At 38.5% G+C, this 23,096-nt stretch overlaps 1 protein-coding gene across 7 annotated transcripts in view; it reads right to left on the bottom strand.

The window, feature by feature from the left end:
* The window catches only part of kug (FAT atypical cadherin kugelei), a 517,384-nt gene that overhangs the window by 34,695 nt on the left and 459,593 nt on the right, over nucleotides 1–23,096 (bottom strand). For all 7 annotated transcript variants that reach the window (XM_019040503.2, XM_019040505.2, XM_072305395.1 and 4 more), the window contains 15 exons: nucleotides 11,712–11,773; nucleotides 8,991–9,158; nucleotides 8,142–8,246; nucleotides 7,645–7,797; nucleotides 6,888–7,101; nucleotides 6,114–6,253; nucleotides 5,706–5,947; nucleotides 5,165–5,415; nucleotides 4,360–4,546; nucleotides 3,887–4,115; nucleotides 2,807–3,062; nucleotides 2,028–2,248; nucleotides 1,170–1,363; nucleotides 731–998; nucleotides 166–318 (listed from right to left, as the gene is read on the bottom strand). In XM_019040503.2, coding sequence (XP_018896048.2) covers nucleotides 166–318; nucleotides 731–998; nucleotides 1,170–1,363; nucleotides 2,028–2,248; nucleotides 2,807–3,062; nucleotides 3,887–4,115; nucleotides 4,360–4,546; nucleotides 5,165–5,415; nucleotides 5,706–5,947; nucleotides 6,114–6,253; nucleotides 6,888–7,101; nucleotides 7,645–7,797; nucleotides 8,142–8,246; nucleotides 8,991–9,158; nucleotides 11,712–11,773 — 2,843 coding nt within the window. The remainder of the gene's footprint in view (nucleotides 1–165; nucleotides 319–730; nucleotides 999–1,169; nucleotides 1,364–2,027; nucleotides 2,249–2,806; nucleotides 3,063–3,886; nucleotides 4,116–4,359; nucleotides 4,547–5,164; nucleotides 5,416–5,705; nucleotides 5,948–6,113; nucleotides 6,254–6,887; nucleotides 7,102–7,644; nucleotides 7,798–8,141; nucleotides 8,247–8,990; nucleotides 9,159–11,711; nucleotides 11,774–23,096) is intronic.

Here is a 23,096-nt window from a genome sequence, read left to right as displayed (position 1 = left end):
CATGATTTTTGATAATAAGATTATTAAGAGTAAAGTTGACTTTTCAGTTTCTTTTTTTCTCTGCAATATTTGTTAACATTGAGACTCAGATCAATGTTAGCATTCCAAAAAGGCGAAACTTAAAAAATTGATCTCACTGATGATAGAACAAATTTGGACACTCACTTTGGTGATGACCTCTCCTTTGCGTGCATCTAGTGAGACAACTGCATAGTATGGTAGATTAACAAACATTGGACAGTTATCATTCGTGTCAAGAACGGTTATGTTCACGGGTACATGAGCAACCTTCGTTTTCTCCCCGTCAAAGCTAAGGGCCTGCAAAAACAAATGAAAATTTAGTCATACAAACCTAATAAAAAAGCAAAATATGCATTCTAAAAACACCGCATTATTGAATTTGATTTGACTTTAAGGATACTGACTTTAAAGATGTTACTGTTCTATAATAAAATTATAAAAAACCGCATCTCGATCACAGAATTTAAAAATTGTGATTGCTTTTTCGTTTTTGTACAGGAAAACCAACCAAACAACCTCATTTGAAAATTCATACAAGATATTCTTCAAACAAAGTGAAATTTAAGGATTTCGAGATTTGGCGATACATTACTAGTAGGTGATCAAATTCATGATCACTAACTTATTTGAATTTCTCGAGTTCCTCAGATTACATAGAATTATGGTATGGTTTATTAATTACTAAAATTCTACCTTTTTCATTCAGTACCTGAACAATGATTAGTTGATATTCCTGAGCCTCCCTGTCAAACTTCACACCAGTTGTTCGTATAGCGCCAGAGGTTCGGCCGATTTCGAACATCGGGGAAGGGTTCAGAATGGAGAAAACTAGATGCTCGTTCAGTTCACTACCAAGAACATTGACCACGGCAACAGTCATGACTTTGGTATTATTCTCTTGGACAACTCCTTGGTATAATGATTTTTGGAAGATCAGACCGGAATTTTCACTCTTCTCCCAACTTATGTACACCATCCTATGTGCAAAGAATAAAAATAATGATACAAAAACCAGTAGATCAGACATATCAATAAACTAGATGGTCAAATTTCAAGAGTTTTGACCAAATTAAGAACAAAAAGATACCAAGTAATATGCAGAATGTGAACTTAGAAAAAATACAATTAAAAAAATAAAATTTACTTACACATCAGTTGTAAAGCGCCCATCGGTAACCGAGACTTTGAGAGCATGCGGACTTGTAGATTGGCCTTTAGCAGGGTCTTTTAATGTTATTACGCCAGTGCTGGATGATATCGAGTATATGTTTCCAGCATTTCCATTTGTGATAGAATAAACCAATTTAGTCAGATTGGCCGAATCTTTGTCCGTTGCATTAACCTGAAGGAACGACCAAACAAAAGTAGAAAGATTGTATTTTGAACTACATACATGTATCCACTCGAGAAATAGGGAAGAAATAGAGAGATTGCAGGAGAAGACAATTTCCTGACTCATTCTAAAGTTCTTGGTTTTGCTTGGCAAGGTTGCAATTATCTGAGATTTTTGTTCCAAAACTCATAAAGATTATATAAATTTTGATATAAAATTCAGCTTCCTCCATGAATCTAGGATGATATCTAGGATTTCTTGATGAAATTTTCCCCCTCCTTTCAAAGCTCCCATCATGTGAAGGTCTGATACCGATTTGACTATCCTTGTTGATTAACAACCAGAAATCTTTAGGTTTGGATGTGAACGCTCATTCAAATACACAACATGAGTACAGTAATTTATAACCAAAAGGCAAAATGAACCCTAAACGTGTGCTTACAAACTTAAGCTTTTCTCTTTGGTATACTTACAAGGTCCCAAGTAAAAATTCAAAGATAGAACAAGTCACTGAAACAATAGGTTTCTTTCAGGATACATTTCTCACCTCCATAATGCATGGCTTGGGAATATTTTTTACAATCAAAGCAGCAAGAGCTAATGACAGGGCCGTAAAATTTATTCAGAAGATAAAAAAATACTTAAGAAGTTATCAACTAGGAAATATAATTACCTGAGCCACGACGATATTTGGATACGTTGGTAAGAGGATAGTTGCATTGTAATAAGGCTGCATGAAAACAGGGGGACAGTCATTCACATCTACTACATCAATATGTACCAGTGCTAAAATGTCTGAGGAAAGTTGCGGCTTTCCAAGGTCACTGACCAAAACGTGAAATTCTACTGATGGGGTAGTTTCGTAGTCTAACATGACAACTGTCCGTACTGCACCTGCGGAAGAAAAAATAAAATCAGATAGGGTTTTATCAAAACTTTTCTCTGATTCAAACCACATATCAAGGAAGTTTTCGGAATGTAACAGCAAAGTGAATCTCTTTTTTTCTTAAAGTTTTGGTATGAAGTCTCTGTTTGTGATTTTAAGAGGACAATACGCTTATTAATCAAATCAGCCATTTCAAAAAAGACCAGACTGGAAAATAAAACGATATTTGGAAGGCGGAAAAATTGGGCACGATGAATGATTTTTGATGGATTGAAAAATTTCAAGGTGCATATCTTAAAGTTACTCGAGAGAGGCTGACAGACCAGGGAGCCAAAATTTTGGCATTCATTTTCATTATATATCTTTAAAGCAGAACTCTCGGGCTAGGATTTTTACGAAAATTACAGTATTTTTACTTTATTACGCAAAACGGTTTGTTCTTCATCGTGTTGCCTTCCTTGTGCTTAACTTTCTTAGTTTTTCTAGACAGGAGAGAAGATAAAACGACAAGGAATCTTTTGCTTTTGTAAAAAAAAAAAAACAACAGAGAAGGAAAATGAACTTACCAGTACTTGGAACAATGTGAAAGATTCTTTTGGGTCCTGATTCAACAATATCATAGTGAAGTAAGGCATTGGTCTCAGCGTCGTTATCAGTTGCTGAGATGATCAAAGGCAGGTTGCTCGAATTGCTGAGGACAAGCGAGCCGACAGGAGTGCCTTCGTTTACAAAACCGTAGTAAACGGATTTCGTGAATGTCGGAGCATGGTCATTCTTATCAAGAACGTGCACGACAACTGAGCATACAGCTTTCGCTCCAGCCTATTGACAAATGAATAACACAATGAGATGAACTGATAAAAGAACTGATCCACTTTTGATGAAACTGGAGTGACCATGAAGGAAGAAAATATAGAGAAAAATATGGTAAATATTACCAGAGGGTCCACAGATTTGAGGAAAAATACATAAAAATGTCTAAGAGTTTTTCGAACAAGAATCTAACAACTTGCAGAATATCTGCTCTTAATTTTAAAATTGAGCTCCTGATGAAAGCTACGTTTTTCCAAAACTTTTATCCCAGCAGTTGAGAAAACTCTAGAGATTATGAGTAGGAGAATATTCAGTAATATGTAATACATAATATGAAGAATTCTCAGTCTTTTCACATCAAATGAAATTTTTTCCGCTGACACTTTCTAGTCTCTCCAGATTTCAATCCTATGGAGAAATCATATCAGTGGTGGTTTTTAGTTTATAAGATTTGCGAAAAACATAGATTTTTTCAGGCATGTTCATTTTCTGTGGATTATGAGAAGAAGAATATACAGTAATATATAATACATAATATGAGGAATTCTCAGTCTTTTCACATCAAATGAAATTATTTCCGCTGACACTTTTTAGTTTCTCCAGATTTCAATCCTATGGAGAAATTATATCAGTGGTGGTTTTTAGTTTATGTAATTTGCGAAAAACATAGATTTTTTCAGGCATGTTCATTTTCTGTGGATTATCAAAGACTGAAATGGCATACGGCGGGCAATTTTTTTAATCGAGTGACAGACTTAAGATTTACTGGAGGAGACAAAATTGATTTGAAGTGACTAATTTAGTCAATTTGATGAAACTAAGTATACACAAACCATATTTGTAGCACTGATGGTGAGGTTGTAAACTTTGTTCTGCTCGTAATCCAGTGGTCGCTTGGTGGTGACTATTCCCATGGTCGGATTTACGGTGAACATATCGTCCATGTTGCCTGTCAGGATTTCGTATTGGAGGAGGGAGACACTCCTAACCTCCAGTTGTGTTACGATGGTGCCTGCAGGTTCATTTTCGTACAGCTCGGCAGCAACTTCCCGCTTGAGGAATCTAAACGAGGAAGCAGAACATCAGATAAGATAAAGTGGCTGAGGCAGAAGTAGAAGTCTCCAAGGTAGAAGTACAAAAACACTGGATGCCGCAGAAAACTTTGAAAGAGAAATTGAAAACTTTCAGCATTCTTTTTATGATGGAGGTATATTAGCCCTTTTTTTGAGAATGTATAGTTTCTCAATTGCGTTTTTTTTTAAAATTTCACAAATCTTCATAGAGAGATGATAAAAAATTCACTTACTTAGGAGGCGCATTGTCTGCCATGACAAGCATGATGTAGACAGGAAGTGTGGAAGACATTTGGGGAGTTCCGCCATCAACTGCTTTAACGATAAGCATATATTCAGACATAGTACTCATGTCCAACTCCTTGGCAACTTGAATTGTGCCCAACACTGGGTCAATTGAGAAAGCGTTCGCGACATTGCCTGCAAAGTTAAGTCAATTTGGATTAAAGATCATGCCATTCAGGATGTCAACTGATTTGGACAAAACAGTTCCCTTAATTTTATTTCTCCTAAAATTGACCACCAGTTCTCCCTCTTTAATATAATGGATATGAAACATTTGTTCCAGCAGTTGTAAACAATTTCAGGACAGAGAAAGGATCAACAAAAGGGGGGAAAATTCCGGTTCTTTCAGTGTTGAGGCAAATTTCTTGTTTCCCTGATATTTTTTTCGTAACATCTTTCCTCAACATTCTCTGAATTTTATATTTTTGAACTCTACATGTTGACACCCTGGCTATTACTGGAACAATGTCCATGATTTATTTTGAGACGAAAAATAAATCTCCGAATTTATCTGACAATATTACTTGAATGCAAGGAGTATCTTCTAACAAACGGAGCTCTGCAGCTATTTACGATAGAAAACGGAGTTACACATGTAATGCCTAAGTTGAATCATCAGATGAATTGGTAACATCTAAGTCACAGTCAAAACTACCCTTCTCAGGATCTTGGTAAGAAGCAATCCCATGGCATATAAAGATATTTTTCCTCTTCATTAATTTTCCTGGCATTTAAAGTGAAATAAAGAAATACCTGAAGTAATAGAGAATGTGATGGCTGCATTCACTCCATGGTCTTTATCGGTTGCGACAACCTGGGCGACAATTGTACCAATACTAGCAGTTTCAAACACCTGGCCTTGTTGAATCGAGCTGGCTGAACTGAATTCTGGTGCATGGTCATTTGCATCATAAACATTGATTATCACAGTTGCAAAATTCTTCTTAGCAGGTGTTCCATAGTCTCTGGCCATGACGATTAACAAGTGCTCTGAGATACCCTCCCTGAAAAATGATTTGAAAATTGTAATTTAGGATCCATTTTTGCAAGAGATATGATATTTATGGGATGGACTCAAGAGAATTTTCATCTGCAAAAGGCATACTTGAGTACCTATAGTTGGTACTAAATATATTTTTTTTCTTATAAGAAATATTCATTCGCAGTCAGTTCAAAAACAAGCTTAGAATCCAAATCATAGGTAAAAAAGAGAGAAATTGAAGACAAATTATTTAAGAAGGGAACGATTGCACATTAATTTTTTCAGATAAATATGAAGAAAATGAAGTATTACCAATCCAAATCATGACTGATGGTGATAGCACCAGTTTGATAGTTTATTTTGAACAAATGCAGCGATTGGGGATTCCTGGCAGCATGAAGACTATACAGTACTTTGTTCTCTGCATCTAAATCCGTAGCCTCAACCTTCAGAACTTCAGATCCAATGGAGCTTCTTTCAGAGATGTTTGTTTTGTAGACTGATTGAGAAAATATTGGAGGATGTTCGTTAATATCCACAACACTGACGATCAGCTAAAAATACCCAAGATTTCACATTAATGAACAAGCAATGAAGAAAAAGAGAAAAACTTTAAAAAAGGCAATTTTAGAGATCTTAAAGGGTTGAAATAATTAATGACAAAGATAGACATGTCGAGAGTAAAATTCAAGAAAAAGATAGCTCAAGTAGATACGTTACCTGTGAGTAGACTGTGTGAACTCCATCGCTTACACTAATATTCAGCTTGTATTTATTTGTTGTTTCCCAATCCAATTTCTTAGCTAGTATCACAGTACCTTTGTCTCTGCTGATCATGAAATTTGACTCGGGGTCACCATCTGACAAAAGAAAACCGATAAATTTATATGAGAGGGAAAATCAGTTATAAGCTTTTCGTGCAGAGGGCAAATATTAGGAATATTAGGAAGAATTTCAGAGGGTAAAAATCGGCACCTTTTACTGTTTAAACTCCAATGAACAGTTTCAGAGTCAAAAAATTTCATTTTTTGAAAAAAAAGGAAGAGGAGAACTTCTCACTTGGTACACAATAATAACTAACGTTAAATAATTTCATATACAAGCAAACAGATGAAAGAATATTTGGCATTACCGTCCTCTCTTTATGGGCATGATAGACTTCAAGTGGACAAAAATAAAGAGAAAAATAATCACTCTGTATCATCCAGAGAAAACACTTGTTGACGGACAACATGGGCTGTGCTTAGGTGCATAAAAATTGGAAATCAAAACAAAATGGAAGACTGAGAGTGAAAATGAGTCATTGCTTTTCGAGTGAAAGGGAGAAAAAAATAGAACAAAAAAAAAATAAAAATAATTAATGTAATTATACTAGACTTGGCCTGAATGACTTATTTTTTCCATTCATAAGAAGCTCCATTCTTACAAAAATTACAGGTTAGTTTTGAGGAGATTAAATTGCTATGAAGCAACTATTCTCATTAATATTCTTACCGATGATTTGATACCACAAAAAGTCTTGGTCCTCATCAGATGCTTGAATTATAGCGACGAGAAAGCCGACTGGATCATTTTCGGTTACTTGGACTTCTAAGATGGGATCGTGCAAAGTGGGCAGATGCTCTGATTCGTCCGGTATGGCAACAACTTGGACGGACACTCGGGTTGTGGCACTCTTGTTCGGTGAGCCTTGATCAGAAGCTCGAACCTTAAAGATCATAAACAATAAATTGTTTCACAAATTAGAAAGAGAGAGATTGTTTGAAATAAGAGTGTAAAAGGGGAAGAACAATGGACATTTTTGAATAAAATGTGAAGACTTATGCTTCACTTGAGCTGAAAAAAATCAGGAAATAGCTTAGAAGGTCTAATTCATAACTAAAATGTGTTCGAAAAAGAGTTGAGTGAAAACTAGTGGGAAGGGTGGGGGGGGGGAGAGTAGAAAACATTACGTACCTGCCTAGACTCAGTCTTTTTTTTAGATCATCCATTTTTAGATCTTTCATACATATCGTAACTCCGCTTTTGATATAATTATGGATTTAAGTTGAATGAAAAACATTTTTGGTGGGTAAAGTAAAAAACCGATTATTTCTACTGTAAAAAATCTAGGTATGCCTACTCTTATCATTGGCAATTCCTACAGCAACTGAAAGTTCCACAACTGAAGAATAAAAAGAAAAAAATTACAAAACCTGGAGTTGGAAAAGAATTAAAAAGTATTCGATTAAGAGATTTTGTGAGTATATACCATCAGATAAAATCCATCGTTTGGTGCCAGCGATACGTCAGAATAGACAGTTCCTGTATCTGGATCAATGGTGAATTTCCCTTTATTCTTACCACTCTGCAGAGAATAGGAAAGGCGTGCATTTTCATCTCTGTCTGCATCTACAGCAATCACCTACAAAAAAAGTTAACATTTTTAAGAATTTGACAGGCAAAATATCAGAGTCGTACTGATTTTCTCTTAAAGATGCCTAGCAGAGGCAAAAACTCAGGAGATTTTGTACCTAAATTTAAACTGTTAAAATTTAGGTGGAAAGGAATTGATTGGATAGAAAAGCAGCAAAAATGAACGAATCTAACTGAGAAGATTCAAAAAGTCAAAATTGAACACACTGTGCTGCATGGCTTGAGTTAGATTTAGTCCTGGATTCTTCATTTTCATTCCAGGAAAATGCATCTTTTCAAAGATGACATTTCTGATCATGAGTTCAAGTCTTTGTGTTCAAAAACTTAACTTACCCTGAACAGAGCATCACCGAGCAAGTCTTGTTTCTCGAAAGATTGCCAAGTGCCATTTTCTTGAAAATTCTCGAAAACTGCATCAATTTCACCAGAATTGAGATTCTGAAACAGAGGATGAGGGAAATAGATATATTTTCGAATATTTTTCTGCAAATATGAATACCCGCCTACTGTTGATAATGCCGGTAAGACTTGTATTGAGACTGAAATAGTAGAGAAAGAAAAGTCATAAAATGAAAATCACTTAAAAGATTAGTTATTACCTACTGGGCATGTTATCAACAAGCCAGGTGAAGGGGAGGGGGAGGTGCTTTGCCGTTCCCTTTCCAAGTAAAATAATCTTCTTTTCTGTTGAGATTCAGGTTGAGTAAGAGCCTACAACCTCAAAATAGGTATTCCCTTGTAGCTATATTTCCACTTGACTTAAAAAGAGAGACGTTGAAGACTAATTTCTAAAAGTTAGAGGAACATTCAGAGGATTTTACAGGAGAAATCGCCAAAAATTCATAGAGCCCAATAATAGGAGAGGATGTTTTAGCACTGGGGGGGGGGGGCGGCTGGACTGTGGGGCGGTCGGGGGGCCTAGCCTTCTAGTTAATATAATTAGTCCAGTAAATTAATAAATACAGTAGTTTCAAAAAGAAAATGAGCCAAAATTCTCTTGATAATTACATGTTGCTTTTTGTCATTCATTATATCCTCGTTGTTGTACGCAATCAAAGTTCTAAATATATGACTGAAAAAATACCCACTTAAACGAAAGGTTCTCTCTGGGCTCTGAAAAACTTTTCTGAATGTGACACTTTCATAAATTATTAATAAATATAATGAAACAGATTATATTACCGAAAGTGTTTGAGAAGTGATAGCTTGCTCCAATGTTTTTGTTTGGGGAACTCGGAAAGTATAGAAGTTCTGGTCGAAGATTGGGGCATTATCGTTGGTGTCATTGACAATGACTGTCACACGAGTGGTTGAAGACAAACTTGGGGTGCCATCATCACAGACTGTAATCTGAAAAATAAAGTAAAAAAAAATGGTTGGCAATGTTTTTTAAACACAGTGGCTTGACTCAGATAGATCAAAGACCGAAGACTGTATGAAATTAAGGATATTTGCTTGAAATCTGAATTAAAAAGATTTCATTTTTGAGAGTATTATGGAAACATGCTTATCATTATAATTGAAAAAGAAATAAATTATATGCTGTAAAAATAAGTTGTGGGGAAAATAATTTTTTCGGATAGTTCTCGATTCAAAAACATAGTTTTTTCGTTAATTTTCTCATTTATTTATATTCCTTATTGCAATTCGAGAAAACCTCCCTGGTAAAAATTGACGGTAGAATCTGTGTTCCAAAATACCATAGACCTACCACGGCCGGCTGTAAGATTTCCAATAGATTCTATAGCCGGCTACACAATTTCTTATAGCCTTTTACAGCCGATGGCGATTAAGCAACTCACAGCCAGGCGATAAAGTGTATGCTAAACGTCACTAATTATGGATGCTAGGACTTGGTGAGTTTTTGGACCACTGCTCTCTTTTTGGGCCGTAGAATCTTGATTTATTTTTCGAGGAAAGCTCCGTACTTTTGATGGATGCCTGCCATTCCTAATATATTAGAGCGCGTATGATACTGTGCAATACCTCTGGTGTGAAATACGAGGGTCATCCAAAAAGTAAGGTTCCCTACCTTGTATCTTCCAAACGAAAAAAGATAAATCAAATCGGTAAAGACGTACATATTAGAAATACTCTAAGCTTTAAAACAAACTCAAGTTTTTGAAAATCGGTTGAGGGCTTTGCGAGAAAACTCAATTTTACTGAGACGACCTCCCGTCGTCGCGTGCCCACCTCCGAGGTCAGGATGCGCGGAGAGTCCCTTACTTCAGACTCGGCTTATCGCCTCTAAACATCAAATCGAAAAGGAGTTTAAAAGATTTTATCAAGTAGGCCTTACCTTACTTTTTGAGATAGTCTCCGCATCTTTTTTGACATTTTTGGTATCATTACAGCAGCTCTTTCATGCCTTCCGCGCAAAAGGTCTCGTCTTGGCTCCAAAACCAGTCATTGCCAGCGATCTGCACTTCCAAATCAGTTGCTTACCGTGGTAAAATTTTTCCCCAATCCTCCGTACTCTCTTAATTTAGCCTCAGGTGACTTTCGTTTATTCCTGAGATGAAAAACTCCCACTGTGGAAAGCGATTTCCAACCGATTTAGAGGAGCAGATCGCTGGCAATGACTGGTTTTGGAGCCAAGACGAGACCTTTTACGCGGAAGGCATGAAAGAGCTGTTGTAATGATACCAAAAATGTCAAAAAAGATGCGGAGACTATCTCAAAAAGTAAGGTAAGGCCTACTTGATAAAATCTTTTAAACTCCTTTTCGATTTGATGTTTAGAGGCGATAAGCCGAGTCTGAAGTAAGGGACTCTCCGCGCATCCTGACCTCGGAGGTGGGCACGCGACGACGGGAGGTCGTCTCAGTAAAATTGAGTTTTCTCACAAAGCCCTCAACCGATTTTCAAAAACTTGAGTTTGTTTTAAAGCTTAGAGTATTTCTAATATGTACGTCTTTACCGATTTGATTTATCTTTTTTCGTTTGGAAGATACAAGGTAGGGAACCTTACTTTTTGGATGACCCTCGTAGTTGCTTCAAGCGCCGTGGCACGCTGCGGTGCGGCAGGCGGGCAGCCAGCGCGAAACGCGCATCGGCGCCTACAAACCTAACAGGGATACTTCACGCGTTGCGCAATGCGTGAAGTATCCCTGTAAGGTTTGTAGGCGCCAGTGCGTCGCCGCTCCGCTTTGTGTTAGGCTCTAATATTTAATCTGGCGGAGTCAGCGTTATTCAACTCATGATTTTGAAATGTTTGCATATCCTGTATGGATTATTCTCGTTTTAATTGATGAAAAAAAATAAGTATTAAAGGAAAATATGACGTGTGTTTTGTAAATATGAAGGTGGTTCCGTATCAAACTTAATGATTTCCAAAGCACACGAATTTCTACACAATTTCTTATAGCCTTTTATAATCGATGGCGAAAAAGCAACAGCCAGGCGATAAAGTGTAAAGCCCGGCGATAGGAACTATAGCCCGGCTGCATACTTTTTTATCGCTTCGTATAGCCCGGCTGTATGGTTTCCCTCGCATTCTACAGCCAGCTATATGATTTTCTGTAGCCTTCTTTAGCCGGCTATAAGAATTCCTATGGTATTTTGAAACGCAGCTCTTATCGCCAATTTTTACCAGGGCTCTTCGGTCAACTACAGATAATTTATAAATATTACTGTGTCCAGTGAAGTTCACGCGATTGCATCTTTTTTTGGAAGGGTAGGGGGTGAAGGGAAACGAACACAGCCACATTTAACAAACATGAACGTAAAAAATAAACAAACGAAAAATAATATGAAGGAATAAGGAATCAGTTAGCAATGTAAATAAATAAAAATTAAGGAAAACTAGACATTTTAACAATTTATGATCAAATGCAATTCATCTGTGTGTGCGTCTGATCGCTGTGATAAAAACATGAAAATTAATTGCATTGATGAAACTAACCTCTAAGGCATGTTCTTGCTGATTTTCTCTGTCTAATTTTCGGCCTGTGGTGGTGATCAGTCCTGAAAAACAAAAAACACAGAGCCATTAGTTTAAAATAAGGCGCTCGTGCGTTTTTTTCAGTTAAATTTGTTTCGACCAAAGTGCAAGAGAGTACCAAGCTAAAATTTGGATATGATTTTTGGCAGTAGAAAAAAGGTCGATTACCGCCCAAAACAAATAAAATAAAATAAAAATTAAAAAAATCCGTAAAATTATCCCGATATTTCCGTGCGCTTTGGTCTTAAACCTAAAAAATCGTCATTCACCGCTTTCAGAGCCATAATTTGATGCGGCCAGACATATACCAAAAGGACTCAACATCCGGCTAAAACCAAATAATATTTTCGTTAGATATTGACCGTCTACTGTCAAGGTACGCTGGATTCACAGTAACCCAGGCGGGCCAATTTTGGCCCTGAAAAGGGTCGGACTTGCTCGTATCTGAGGGCGTAGCTTTGGTAGAGAGCGTATTGTAAGGAGAAAAAAAAGGTATATATTTTATTCGAAGGTCAGGGAAAGTCTGGGCGTTTGAAGATGAAGAAATTATGGCAATCCTGTACATTGAAAATCACTCAAATTTTCAACTGTTCGTGCACATCTACTCTCGATGGAAAAATATCAGTCTTGTCATTCAAAAGTGATGTGGGGAAAAAAAGAAACAATGAAATCATATAACTAAGGTATAATTCCATTTCCAGTAGAGATGAAATGAAGAAAAAGCCCCCCCCCCCCCCCTTCCGCATTAATCCCACCGCGATCGAGCGACAGGAACATAATGATAAACGCTTCGACGCAACTATTCGTGCTCGAAAGATATCATCGTTGCATATATTCAGAAATGAAGGCGCTGCGGGTGTCTCATGGACGTAAGGGTATGCACAGCGTTCTTTCACGCCGTCGGCACGTAGCTTGGGGCAACGATTTTATTATGGATACATGCATTATACGATAGGATAAAGATATATTCTCACGGCGCGCTCTTCCAACAATTATTCTTAGTGTTGGAATTCCCTGCCTGTTCTGATTTGGCGCATATTTTCAAAATGCTTCCATCTTTCCAAGGAAAAATATCGCTCTGTAATAAAGAGTTCATGAAAAAAATGATCATCCGGAATTAAAGAGATTTCCTTGCCTTTGCCGGTCGATCAGAACCATGTGAGTTCCTTTTAAGGAATTTAGAATGCCGGATAGCGCGTTCTGTCGAACGGAACTAAGCGCCATGGAAAAGCATTGCGAGTATAGAAACGAATGAGCCCGACGCCCGGTTCCGCCGCCAATCCAAGCCCCCCTCTACCTTCCTCCTCCGATGGCGCTTAGTTCCGTTTGACAGAAATACGTCCATTTTTAGTAACTGTGTTTCATTTTCCTCCGTTGTCGGATGCTAAGAGGCTCCTTTCTGGGCATCCTCGACTTCAATGGCTTAACTCCCTTGCCATAGACGTACGAAAGGGGAGTCCAGGGGGCCCGGCTCCCCATAGAATTGAAAATTATCATCTGCCCCCTCAAAAAAAAATTTATACAGGGTGTACCAAAAGTCCGTCCCACCCCTGCTAACTTTTGAACGAATTGAGCTAGGGTAATGAAATTTTGGAAATGTTCCTATCTCAAAGGGGACCATCTTTTGGGGGGGTCAAAATTTTGGTCCCCCCTCAGGGGGGGCGCGGGGGGCCCCCAACTTTTTTTTTTCAAATAGCAACCCCTATCTTGTGATACATCATTCGAAAGAGCATAAAAAACTAAGAATTTTGGCGCAAACCGCAGATCAATATCTTAATTTTTGACCGAGTTATGAAAGGTCAAAGGTCAAATTTGACCTATTTTCAAAAAATCATAACTCCGGTTCAAATTATCGTAAAGAAAAAAATAAAACGGGAAAATCTACCAAATTGTGTCCGCTTTTAAGTAAAAATTGCAGAAATTACATCGCTGTAATTTTAAGGGGGGGCTCGGACCCCCAAATACGTCAAATCAAAGGTCATTCAATTTTCCCGCGAAAAAAGGCAATTTCCCCCAGATTTGCCTCCACATTATCTCAGTAAGGTCAAAATTAGTTCAACATTACGTTGGCAAGTCCCCAAATTTCGGGAAAAGTTAAAAAAAAACGAAATTTAAACGGTCAAATTTAATCACCTTAAACTTCGTTTTTATTAACTTTTCCCGAAATTTGGGGACTTGCCAACGTAATGTTAAATTAATTTTAACCTTACTGAGATAATGTGGAGGCAAATCTAGGGAAAATTGCCTTTTTTCGCGGGAAAATTGAATGACCTTTGATTTGACGTATTTGGGGGTCCGAGCCCCCCCTTAAAATTACAGCGATGTGATTTCTGCAATTTTTACTTAAAAGTGGACACAATTTGGTAGATTTTCCCGTTTTATTTTTTTCTTTACGATAATTTGAACCGGAGTTATGATTTTTTGAAAATAGGTCAAATTTGACCTTTGACCTTTCATAACTCGGTCAAAAATTAAGATATTGATCTGCGGTTTGCGCCAAAATTCTTAATTTTTTATGTTCTTTCGAATGATGTATCACAAGATAGGGGTTGCTATTTGAAAAAAAAAAGTTGGGGGCCCCCCGCGCCCCCCCTGAGGGGGGACCAAAATTTTGACCCCCCCAAAAGATGGTCCCCTTTGAGATAGGAACATTCCCAAAATTTCATTACCCTAGCTCAATTCGTTCAAAAGTTAGCAGGGGTGGGACGGACTTTTGGTACACCCTGTAGATGTTTTGAATGCAACAATTCGAAAGTTTTTGGTGCTGAAAGTAAACAAAAAGGCGTAATTATTCTGCAGAAATTGATGGAAAATCTCCATCATAAGAGCTTCATAAGGCGTCCAAATAGATTTAAAATTTCAAAAATTTCCCGGGGGAGGCCCCCCGGACTCCCTCCCCCTGTGCTAGGGGCCCGGGCCAGAAAATTGGTACCAGGGCCCGAGATGGGATGTGGCGGGCCTGGATCAGAAAAGGCTGCTTGCAGACTGAGGTGCAACCCCGAGTAGGTACTCCCATAAGCAGTAAACAGGTTCATGCTTTCCCATGAGAATATTTTAGTGACCTTTTTTCACACGAATCATGTTAGAGGCAGAGTAAAACTTCATGAATACTTTATTTAAATTTCCTTTGAAACACGTGGCCCAAGTTTTACACGTGTCTCTGTTAACAACTCATCCCCGCAATTCGAGGCGGTAACTGTCGTGAACAAAACATTTTGAGTCACTTGACCCAGTTCAAAATGCCAGTCTAAAAGTCAAAAGTTACCACAACGTTTTCCCCTAGAATTTGCCTAGAAGAATCATCGGCTTACGATTGGATGTATTTATGCTGGAGGGAACTAGAGACGTGTGGGAAAGATGGGGTGTGCTCGTGCAAGCTGCATATCGACGGTGAAACTATCAAACCACGTATCTCGGTTTGCGACGTCGCAGACTTCCTGTCATACTTTATTTTTTAAATGAAAAACTACTTAACGTCTAGTCTTGAGAATTTCTGTGATTTTTCCTTTTTGTGCAGAGAAAATTCTGTGAAAATTTTAAGGAATGATATTGATTTGGTCGACTTCAAAAAAATAAAATGCGAGCGGAGATTTTTAAACACCACAAACGAGATACGTGATTTGGTAGTTTCACCGTCGATATGAAAAAACGTAAAGAGGGCGCGATTCCTATTGAGAAAATGGAAAATTGGTATTTGGCATTAAATCGAAAGGAACTAAGCGGCAGCTGTTTGTGGCACTCATGAGCCGTGGGCATGTGACAAGAGCGTTGTGGACAGGGCTCATGAGTTAGAGACTCCCGATATCGAGATCCTCGTCTCCGTCGCGTCGATGCTGACGTCACTGGTGCTCTACAGTTCCCATTCATTCTTACGGCCCACAGCTAACGAGCATACTCCTTCTTTTCCACCCGTCTCTGTTTCTTTTTAGCATACATACGTTCAATTTACCGTCACAACTAGTCTCACTCGGCTTGCAGTTTGCAGGAAAAAACCCACACTTTCTGACTCATCAATAAGCGCACTTATCAGCACGAGGGCGACTACATGGCACATATCGACGGTGAAACTACCAAACCACGTATCTCGTTTGCGGTGTTTAAAAATCTACGCTCACGTTTTATTTTTTTGAAGTATAGACCAAATCAATATCATTCCTTGAAATTTTCACAGAATTTTCTCCGCACAAAGAGGAAAAATCACAGAAATTTTCAAGACTGGACGTTGAGTAGTTATTCATTTAAAAAATAAAGTATGACAGGAAGTCTGCGACGTCGCAAACCGAGATAAGTGGTTTGGTAGTTTCACCGTCGATATATTGTTTTTAAATCAAATCAAGAAAACGAGAACTAAAAGCAAACAAAATAAGAACTAAAAGCAGGTAAAACAAGGCTGCGATTTTGGTGGTGTTTTTAATATTTTAGCTTTGTTTTACCTATCCATGTTTTCCTTATTGACTAAATAAATAAATAAGGAAAACGTGGATAAAACAAAGCTAAAATATTAAGAACACTACCAAAATCGCAGCCTTGTTTTACCTGCTTTTAGTTCTTATTTTGTTATATTCATACTTCCGGACTCAGAAATGTTTGCATTTTCCTTATCAGTGGCGTGGCGTTAATTGCGATATATCGATTGTTATGCCATTTAACCCTATGGTAAAGAATCGATTATTAAGGTGTTCGTTGCGAACACCCTGTTTATCGATCCTTTTCTATAGGTTTAAATGACATAACAATCGATACATCGCAATTCACGCCACGCCTCTGTTCCTTATCGACAATTGGATCTCAATGTTTACTTGCGTTCTTGTTTACCCTTAAGTCAATGTAATTGTTTACGTCCAAGCATTTGTGCAAGAAGAAACATTTGCTAGGAAAATTGTAAACATTTTCAGTAACTTCAGGGTCAACAAATTTCCATCGATGTGGTGCCCTAGTAAAAATACTCATGAGCGACTTGTGTCGGACATTCTATCGACGTTGCTTCAGTCCTTTGATTTCCTGACTCTTTCTTTAAAAAACTGATATAATGTTTTAGACGATCTTTGTTGAATCCCCTGGATTAACTACGCTTTATTGAGATCCTTCAGGAATCAGTCTGTAAGTAAAATTAACTACAACATGTCTGTTAAATCTCAATGGGTCGTCTTATACCTGTTAGTTGCGATGAATGCAAGCATTCCGGCGCATCATAAGTTAAACGTGAGTGAAAAAAATGATTGTGAACAATTGCTTTTGCTTGCTGTCAAAGTTTGTTACAACACAATCCAACTTTCCGATAAAAAAATTCCTTCACATAGCTAATTTCAACTCTCATCCGATTGTGCCTACTTTGATCGAAGCATTACACGATTTATCGATCCCAACCGTCATATCGACACATTACTGCGAGCTGATGGGCTGGAACGAGAAAAATCAGATGAAAAATAGGATTTTCTTCCTCGATGATATCGAGGAAATCACAAGTCTAATTTTAGGTTCGGCCTCGAGGGAAGGCAATAATTGTGGAGACAGCTTTAACCACGATAAAAATAAACATGCATTGGTACAAAACGCATCAATTTCTGAAGCCAATCGTGCTCATAAGGCCGAGGGTCGTAAATTAAATAAATCTCCACGATATTGCATTAAGGTCGACGAAGGTGGCAAGTCATTTTTCCTAAAACATTTTTTCCTACTGCAATTTTTCCTAATACTTTTTTCCTACTCGTTTTTTGTCCCATCACAGTAAGTCCTACGAGTGAGATGTCCTATTGGCTTTTTTCCTAGGGGCATTTGTCCTAAATTCAATTTTAAAACTAGGGGAGCGAGAAAGTAAAAACACAACATAGGTACCTCACAAGTTAAAGTTGTGGCCGCATGCCCGTAAGTAGTGGAGCTTCATCCTCCTCCTTATATTGAGGGTATAGAAGGCTCAGCTTGTGATGTCTCCAGTTCACGCGCTTATATTCGGCTCGCTGAGAAAACTTAACTCTTTCTGAAACATTTCCCTCTACTCTACTCATGTTTACGTTTCAATTATTATTGGATTATTAGGACAAACACCCTTAGGAAAAAAGCCAGTGGGACATCTCACTCGTAGGACTTACTGTAATGGGACAAAAAACGAGTAGGAAAAAAGTATTAGGAAAACCTGATATAGGAAAAAAAAAAATTAGGAAAAATGACCTAGCACCTCGACGAATATATGCATTCTATGGGGGACGGAAAATGTGACGAACAAATGTTTCTTTTCCCGCGAGTTATCGGATTTGAATTTTGACTTAACCCGCGGTTTGTACACGAACTCAATTTGGAACTCGAACAATTACTTGATTTTCATGCTCAGCGAGTTCGGCCGGGCTACTTCCAACTCAAAGACCTGTGTTCATCCTCGGGAATGGGTTTGCGATTTCGACCTCGGAAACCAAACCTCCGCGAACGATTACGATGCGCTGGTTTTTTGCTTCAAGTTTTTCTGGCGGTTCTTCCGCGGCTTGAAAACGATTATCTGCCACGAAGGAGGGTGCAGTAGATACGACCCTTTCGCCGAAAAAATAGTCCAGTACAATGGGGAGGGCAATGAAACTTACTTCGACTTCTCCTTGACTAATATGCATAGGAAACGTTTGAAAATAATCTTGAAAGATATCCATGATAGTTTCGTGAGCGAAGGGAGCAACGCATTCCAAACTGCTTTCTTTATAGGATTTTTCGAAGATCTTGCGGCGTTCTTTAACTGCACCTTTGAATATGATTTTTTCGTTGATGGCATTGATGGCAGCGAAGATGGACAAAAACACAACGTGGACATCCTTGTGGCACCAATATTTGCAACCCCTGAGGAGTTCGATCTCTCTAGATTCGATTTTTCGGTCGGCGTCGAGATGGAATCCATGTGTCTTCTCACCCCGCACAGCAAACTCATGCCGCAGTTTTTGGTGCCGTTTAAAGTCTTCACGTTTGCAGTTTGGGGTTGTATCCTCGTGATAGCTGCCGTCTTTGTTCTGCAACAGTACGTGTTCTTGAAAACTCAGGGTGGATTGTTTCGGGGCATGTATTCGGAGACGGAAATAGTCCAGTACAGTACTTCATCGTCAGTTTACATGATATACGGGTACTTCATATGTGGGAGTCCACCTCGATTGCTTTTAGGCAAGCCATTCACCGGGAAGATCTTGTTTTCCGTCTTCATATTTTCAGCGTTTATCATTTCCAACATTTTCCTCGGTGGCATGACCACGTTGCTCACGAATACGGTGCAATATCCCGAAATCGACACGCTGAAGGATTTGGAGGACTCTGATCTCTTCATTCAGGTGCTCAGTGTTGAGGCAGCAGTTACATACTTCGCTCAGCTCGGCCTGTCCGAGAAGTTAAGGGCGAAACTTTCCAGTGATGCGATTTACCATATCAGGGCAGAAACTGAAAATATTAACGTTAGCTTGGAATGGGAAACGGGTTCAAGTAATCGAGAAATTGCCTTAGTCTCTGAGCAATTTGAAAAAAATTTGGGCGTTATCTTACAGAACGATGCATTTTTAGTTGATTTACCGCATTCTCTCAGATCAGAAACGGACATTGTTATAAAGCGGTGGCCTCTGTGGGAAACATTTGAATATCAGGTGGTTGAAGAATGTTTGAAAACGTATCCCTCAATTTTCTCGTCCCTAAAAAATTCGTTCTTATTCTCCGCATTCAATAAAAGAACCGCTCAGTTTCTAGAGACCGGTCATTTTAAATCACATTTCGCGGAAACTTATCACACTTCCGGCACAACAGTCATATATGAAGCTGCGCCTCCCAAAGATGACGAACCGAGACCCTACACTTTGAATGATTTGCAGCTACCATTCCTTTGTCTCGTTGCAGGTTTAGTTTTAAGCTTCTCAGTTTTTAGCGCAGAAATGATGATGGAAGACTTTGAAAATGCCCTTGTTTTCCGTCAATTAAGACATTTTAAAAATTACTTGTTGACAATAAAGTTGATGATGAGATAAATAAAGAGTGGCTGTGCAGCTTCTAATTTTTTTTGCCTCACATACATAATGAAAAAATGGATGCATATTAAAAATCTACTCTTATTCACGAGCTAGTATTTAATTACTGTATTACTTTTTTGTAAATGTATAAAGAAGAGAAGCAATCGAAACACCTAATGTTTCGATGTGCTCCATGACGCATAAAGCATCAGATAGAACTCGCGTTCATGTAGTAAAGATAATTTGAATTTTTTTAACAATTGTGTATTATTCCTCGATTTGATTCATGTTGTCGCCGTTTACCGTATGCGAAGTAATAAATATATTAATAGATATCAACAAAATCGGCAAGTCACGGGAACAAATGGATTGCTGATTTTGTAATTAAATTGTTGAAGAATATGTCCGACGTGTTTCAAATGTAAATTTCACAATCGTGGACAGCTAATTCAAACAGGAAAAGTGGTTTGCCCTGAACAGTATCCCTACTTCAGCGGAAAAGTCCCAATTAAAAATTCGGGAAGCGAAAGGATTACAGTCATTAAAAAAGAGAAACAAAGCATCCAATCTTAGCATCACGCATAATGCCGCTTGGAATGTTTTGACATTCCACTCTTCAATTATTCTTCGAGCTAATTTTCCTGCTTGAAGCTGGAGGAAAAAATCAACCATTATCCAAGATTATATTGGTAATTGGTGAGCCCTCTTAACAGTACATTTTCCCATTGAAGTTTTCACGAACACTTTCACAACTAGAGTAAAGCCGATTTGAAAGTTGAATTATTGGCACTACTGTGATCGTTGCTCGGCAGATGAATCGGATACATAAAAGGTAGATGATAAATAAATAAGAGGACGGGACTGCAGATTAAAAGAGAAAAGAGTCAAATAGGCTATAAACTGAAAAAAGTGCTTTGGAGAGGGCGGAAGAGGGTTCAAAACAGAGGCGTGGCGTGAATTGCGATGTATCAATTGTTATGCTATTTAATCCTATAATGAAGAATCGATTATTAAGGTGTTCGCTGCGAACACCCTGTTTATCGATCCTTTTCCATTAGTTAAATGGCATAACAATCGATATATCGCAAAGCACGCCACGCCACTGGTTCAAAAAGGCTGAACATTCCGCCTAACGAGGAGAGATCGGGATTGCATGACAGGTGGAGGCTACCGCGAATTGAAGGAGTTTTCACTCATCCACAGTCCAGATTCTACTTGGTGAATTGATCTTCACTCTTCATTAGGATTTCTTTTCTCGGTGAAGGTCACGTCAAAAAATGCGGCGTTGCAAATTGCTACTCATTTTCTGAACATTCATTTCTTTAAAATTTAAACTGACCAACACTTTTTCTTGAAACTTACTGTGAATTTTCTTCAAATTTCCAAAAACATTTACGGAAAATTTCAAGACGACCTATCATCAGTTCACTTTTAAAAAAATGAAACACGATCGGAGAAGCTTAAACGTTGCAACGATAACGATACGAATTTTTTGACCTTGGTCATGGATACATTTAAAATCAGCTGAAGGTGTGTTTGATACAGCTAAAGCAGGATCAACTTTGTTGCGTTTATTATTATTGTGGAATTCATGCTGTTCCACGGAATGATCATTGAAATCAGTGGCTTAACGGACTTCCGCTGGGCCCCCCCGCAAAATTTGTTCTAGCCCCCCCCCCAATGTCGATAAAATTTCAAAATTATCCTCCCCTCCCGCCCCTCTCCCTCCCTCGCTTCTTCCCGTTTTTCCTCTTATGGTCGGGGCCCGCAGCACAAAAATTTCTGCAAAAATCAGCCTTAAACCACCAAAAATATCAAAATGGCAGCAGCTTATATCTTTTTACCTTTAGGTATGATATGTGCAGGATTTAGCATATTTTTACGTTATGTCCTTAGATTGAATTTGACTTATCCCTCACCGTCCCGGATCCCGTACCCGATTAAATGGGGCCACCAAAGGATCAACGATCTAAAGTGGGGCGGGGGCCCAGCCCAGGACCAAGGATCTTCAGGGGGGCCCAGGTCCAAGAATCAAAGGGCCCCCAAAGGCCTTGGGGCCATTAGATTCTTGGGCCTTCCCCTCCCAAAGCCCGAAATACGAGAAGTGACAAAAAAAGAGAAAATTATCTAGTAATCATTGAGTGGACATTGGAAAGCAGGGATCCTCCAGCAAACAAAAAGTTAGAAACAGTCCGAAAGAAGTATGAGAAACCCCGAGCTAACAATAAAAATCAGAGGAAGAAGCCCCATCTCTATAAGTAGAGGCCAAAAGTTTGAAACCAAAGTTGAGCATTAAAAAAAGAGAGAGAAAAAAAATCCCGGCGGCCGAGGGAGGACCCCTTAGGCGCCTGGGCCTCCCTGCATAGCAGGGTCTGCGGGGGCGCCCGTTACGCCACTGATTGAAATCCATAGACAAAGCTATAGATAAAGACAGAGAAGAAAATGGAGCGATCCTATTGGAGGAGGCCGATGGTTGTATTGAACAAATGAGATAAGTTATAGACTGACAATAGATAATCCACGAAAGACCCTACAAGTAAGTCCATCATTTACCCCCTTAGTCTTTAACAACAACCCGTTTCAATAAAAAGGATAGCTTCATTTTCCCTTCGACTTCTTGGTCTATAACTTAGTCTACCAGTTCAATAATCAGCCTGCAGGCTCTTTGTTTCCCAAAAAAACTTAGTTCCTAGATGCTGGTCAACGCAATTCAACGGACCACTGAACAAGGAACGAATTTAAGCATTCTGATACATGTTTCTTGACCAGGATTTCACGTAAAACACGATTCGTACAACGAAAATTACTGAAACCAACTCCTATTGAAGATATTAACGTTTTTATTTCACATTGGTTACGAGGAATTTGAACTGCCCGCTCACAAGATACTCAAAGCTCTACGTGAGTCAAATCGCGCACTACAACGGTTTCAGCGAGCCTCTCAATCGAGCAATGTTCATTTCTCACCATGTGTTGTTCAAACTATAAGGAATTTGCTATAACTGAGCCAAAGCGTCAAGATTGAAGTTGCCAGATTTTTATATCGTAGATACTGTCATGATAACGTTTAGCGCGCGATGTGAATCACGTAGAGCATTGAGTTTTCATGAGCGGGTGGTTTGAATTTACGCATCGAGAATCATTAAATATCTTCGTAAGGAGTTGATATCGGTAATTTTCGCTGTGCGCATCGTGTTCTACGTGAAATTTTGGTTGAGAAACATGTATCAGAATGCTGAAATTCGTACCTTGTCTAGTGGTCTATTCGCGCACTCCATATCATACAGGCAAGATTCCGAGATACCACTATTCAAGCTCCAGTGTGTTGCGGAGTATCATCGTTATTTGAAGGCGCTTCGAGAAACGGAACATTCGAATACTTATA

Source organism: Bemisia tabaci, chromosome 10 (assembly GCF_918797505.1).
Source record: "Bemisia tabaci chromosome 10, PGI_BMITA_v3".
In the NCBI taxonomy this organism is placed as follows: Eukaryota; Metazoa; Arthropoda; class Insecta; order Hemiptera; family Aleyrodidae; genus Bemisia; species Bemisia tabaci.
This window is presented reverse-complemented; position numbering and strand designations above follow the sequence as displayed.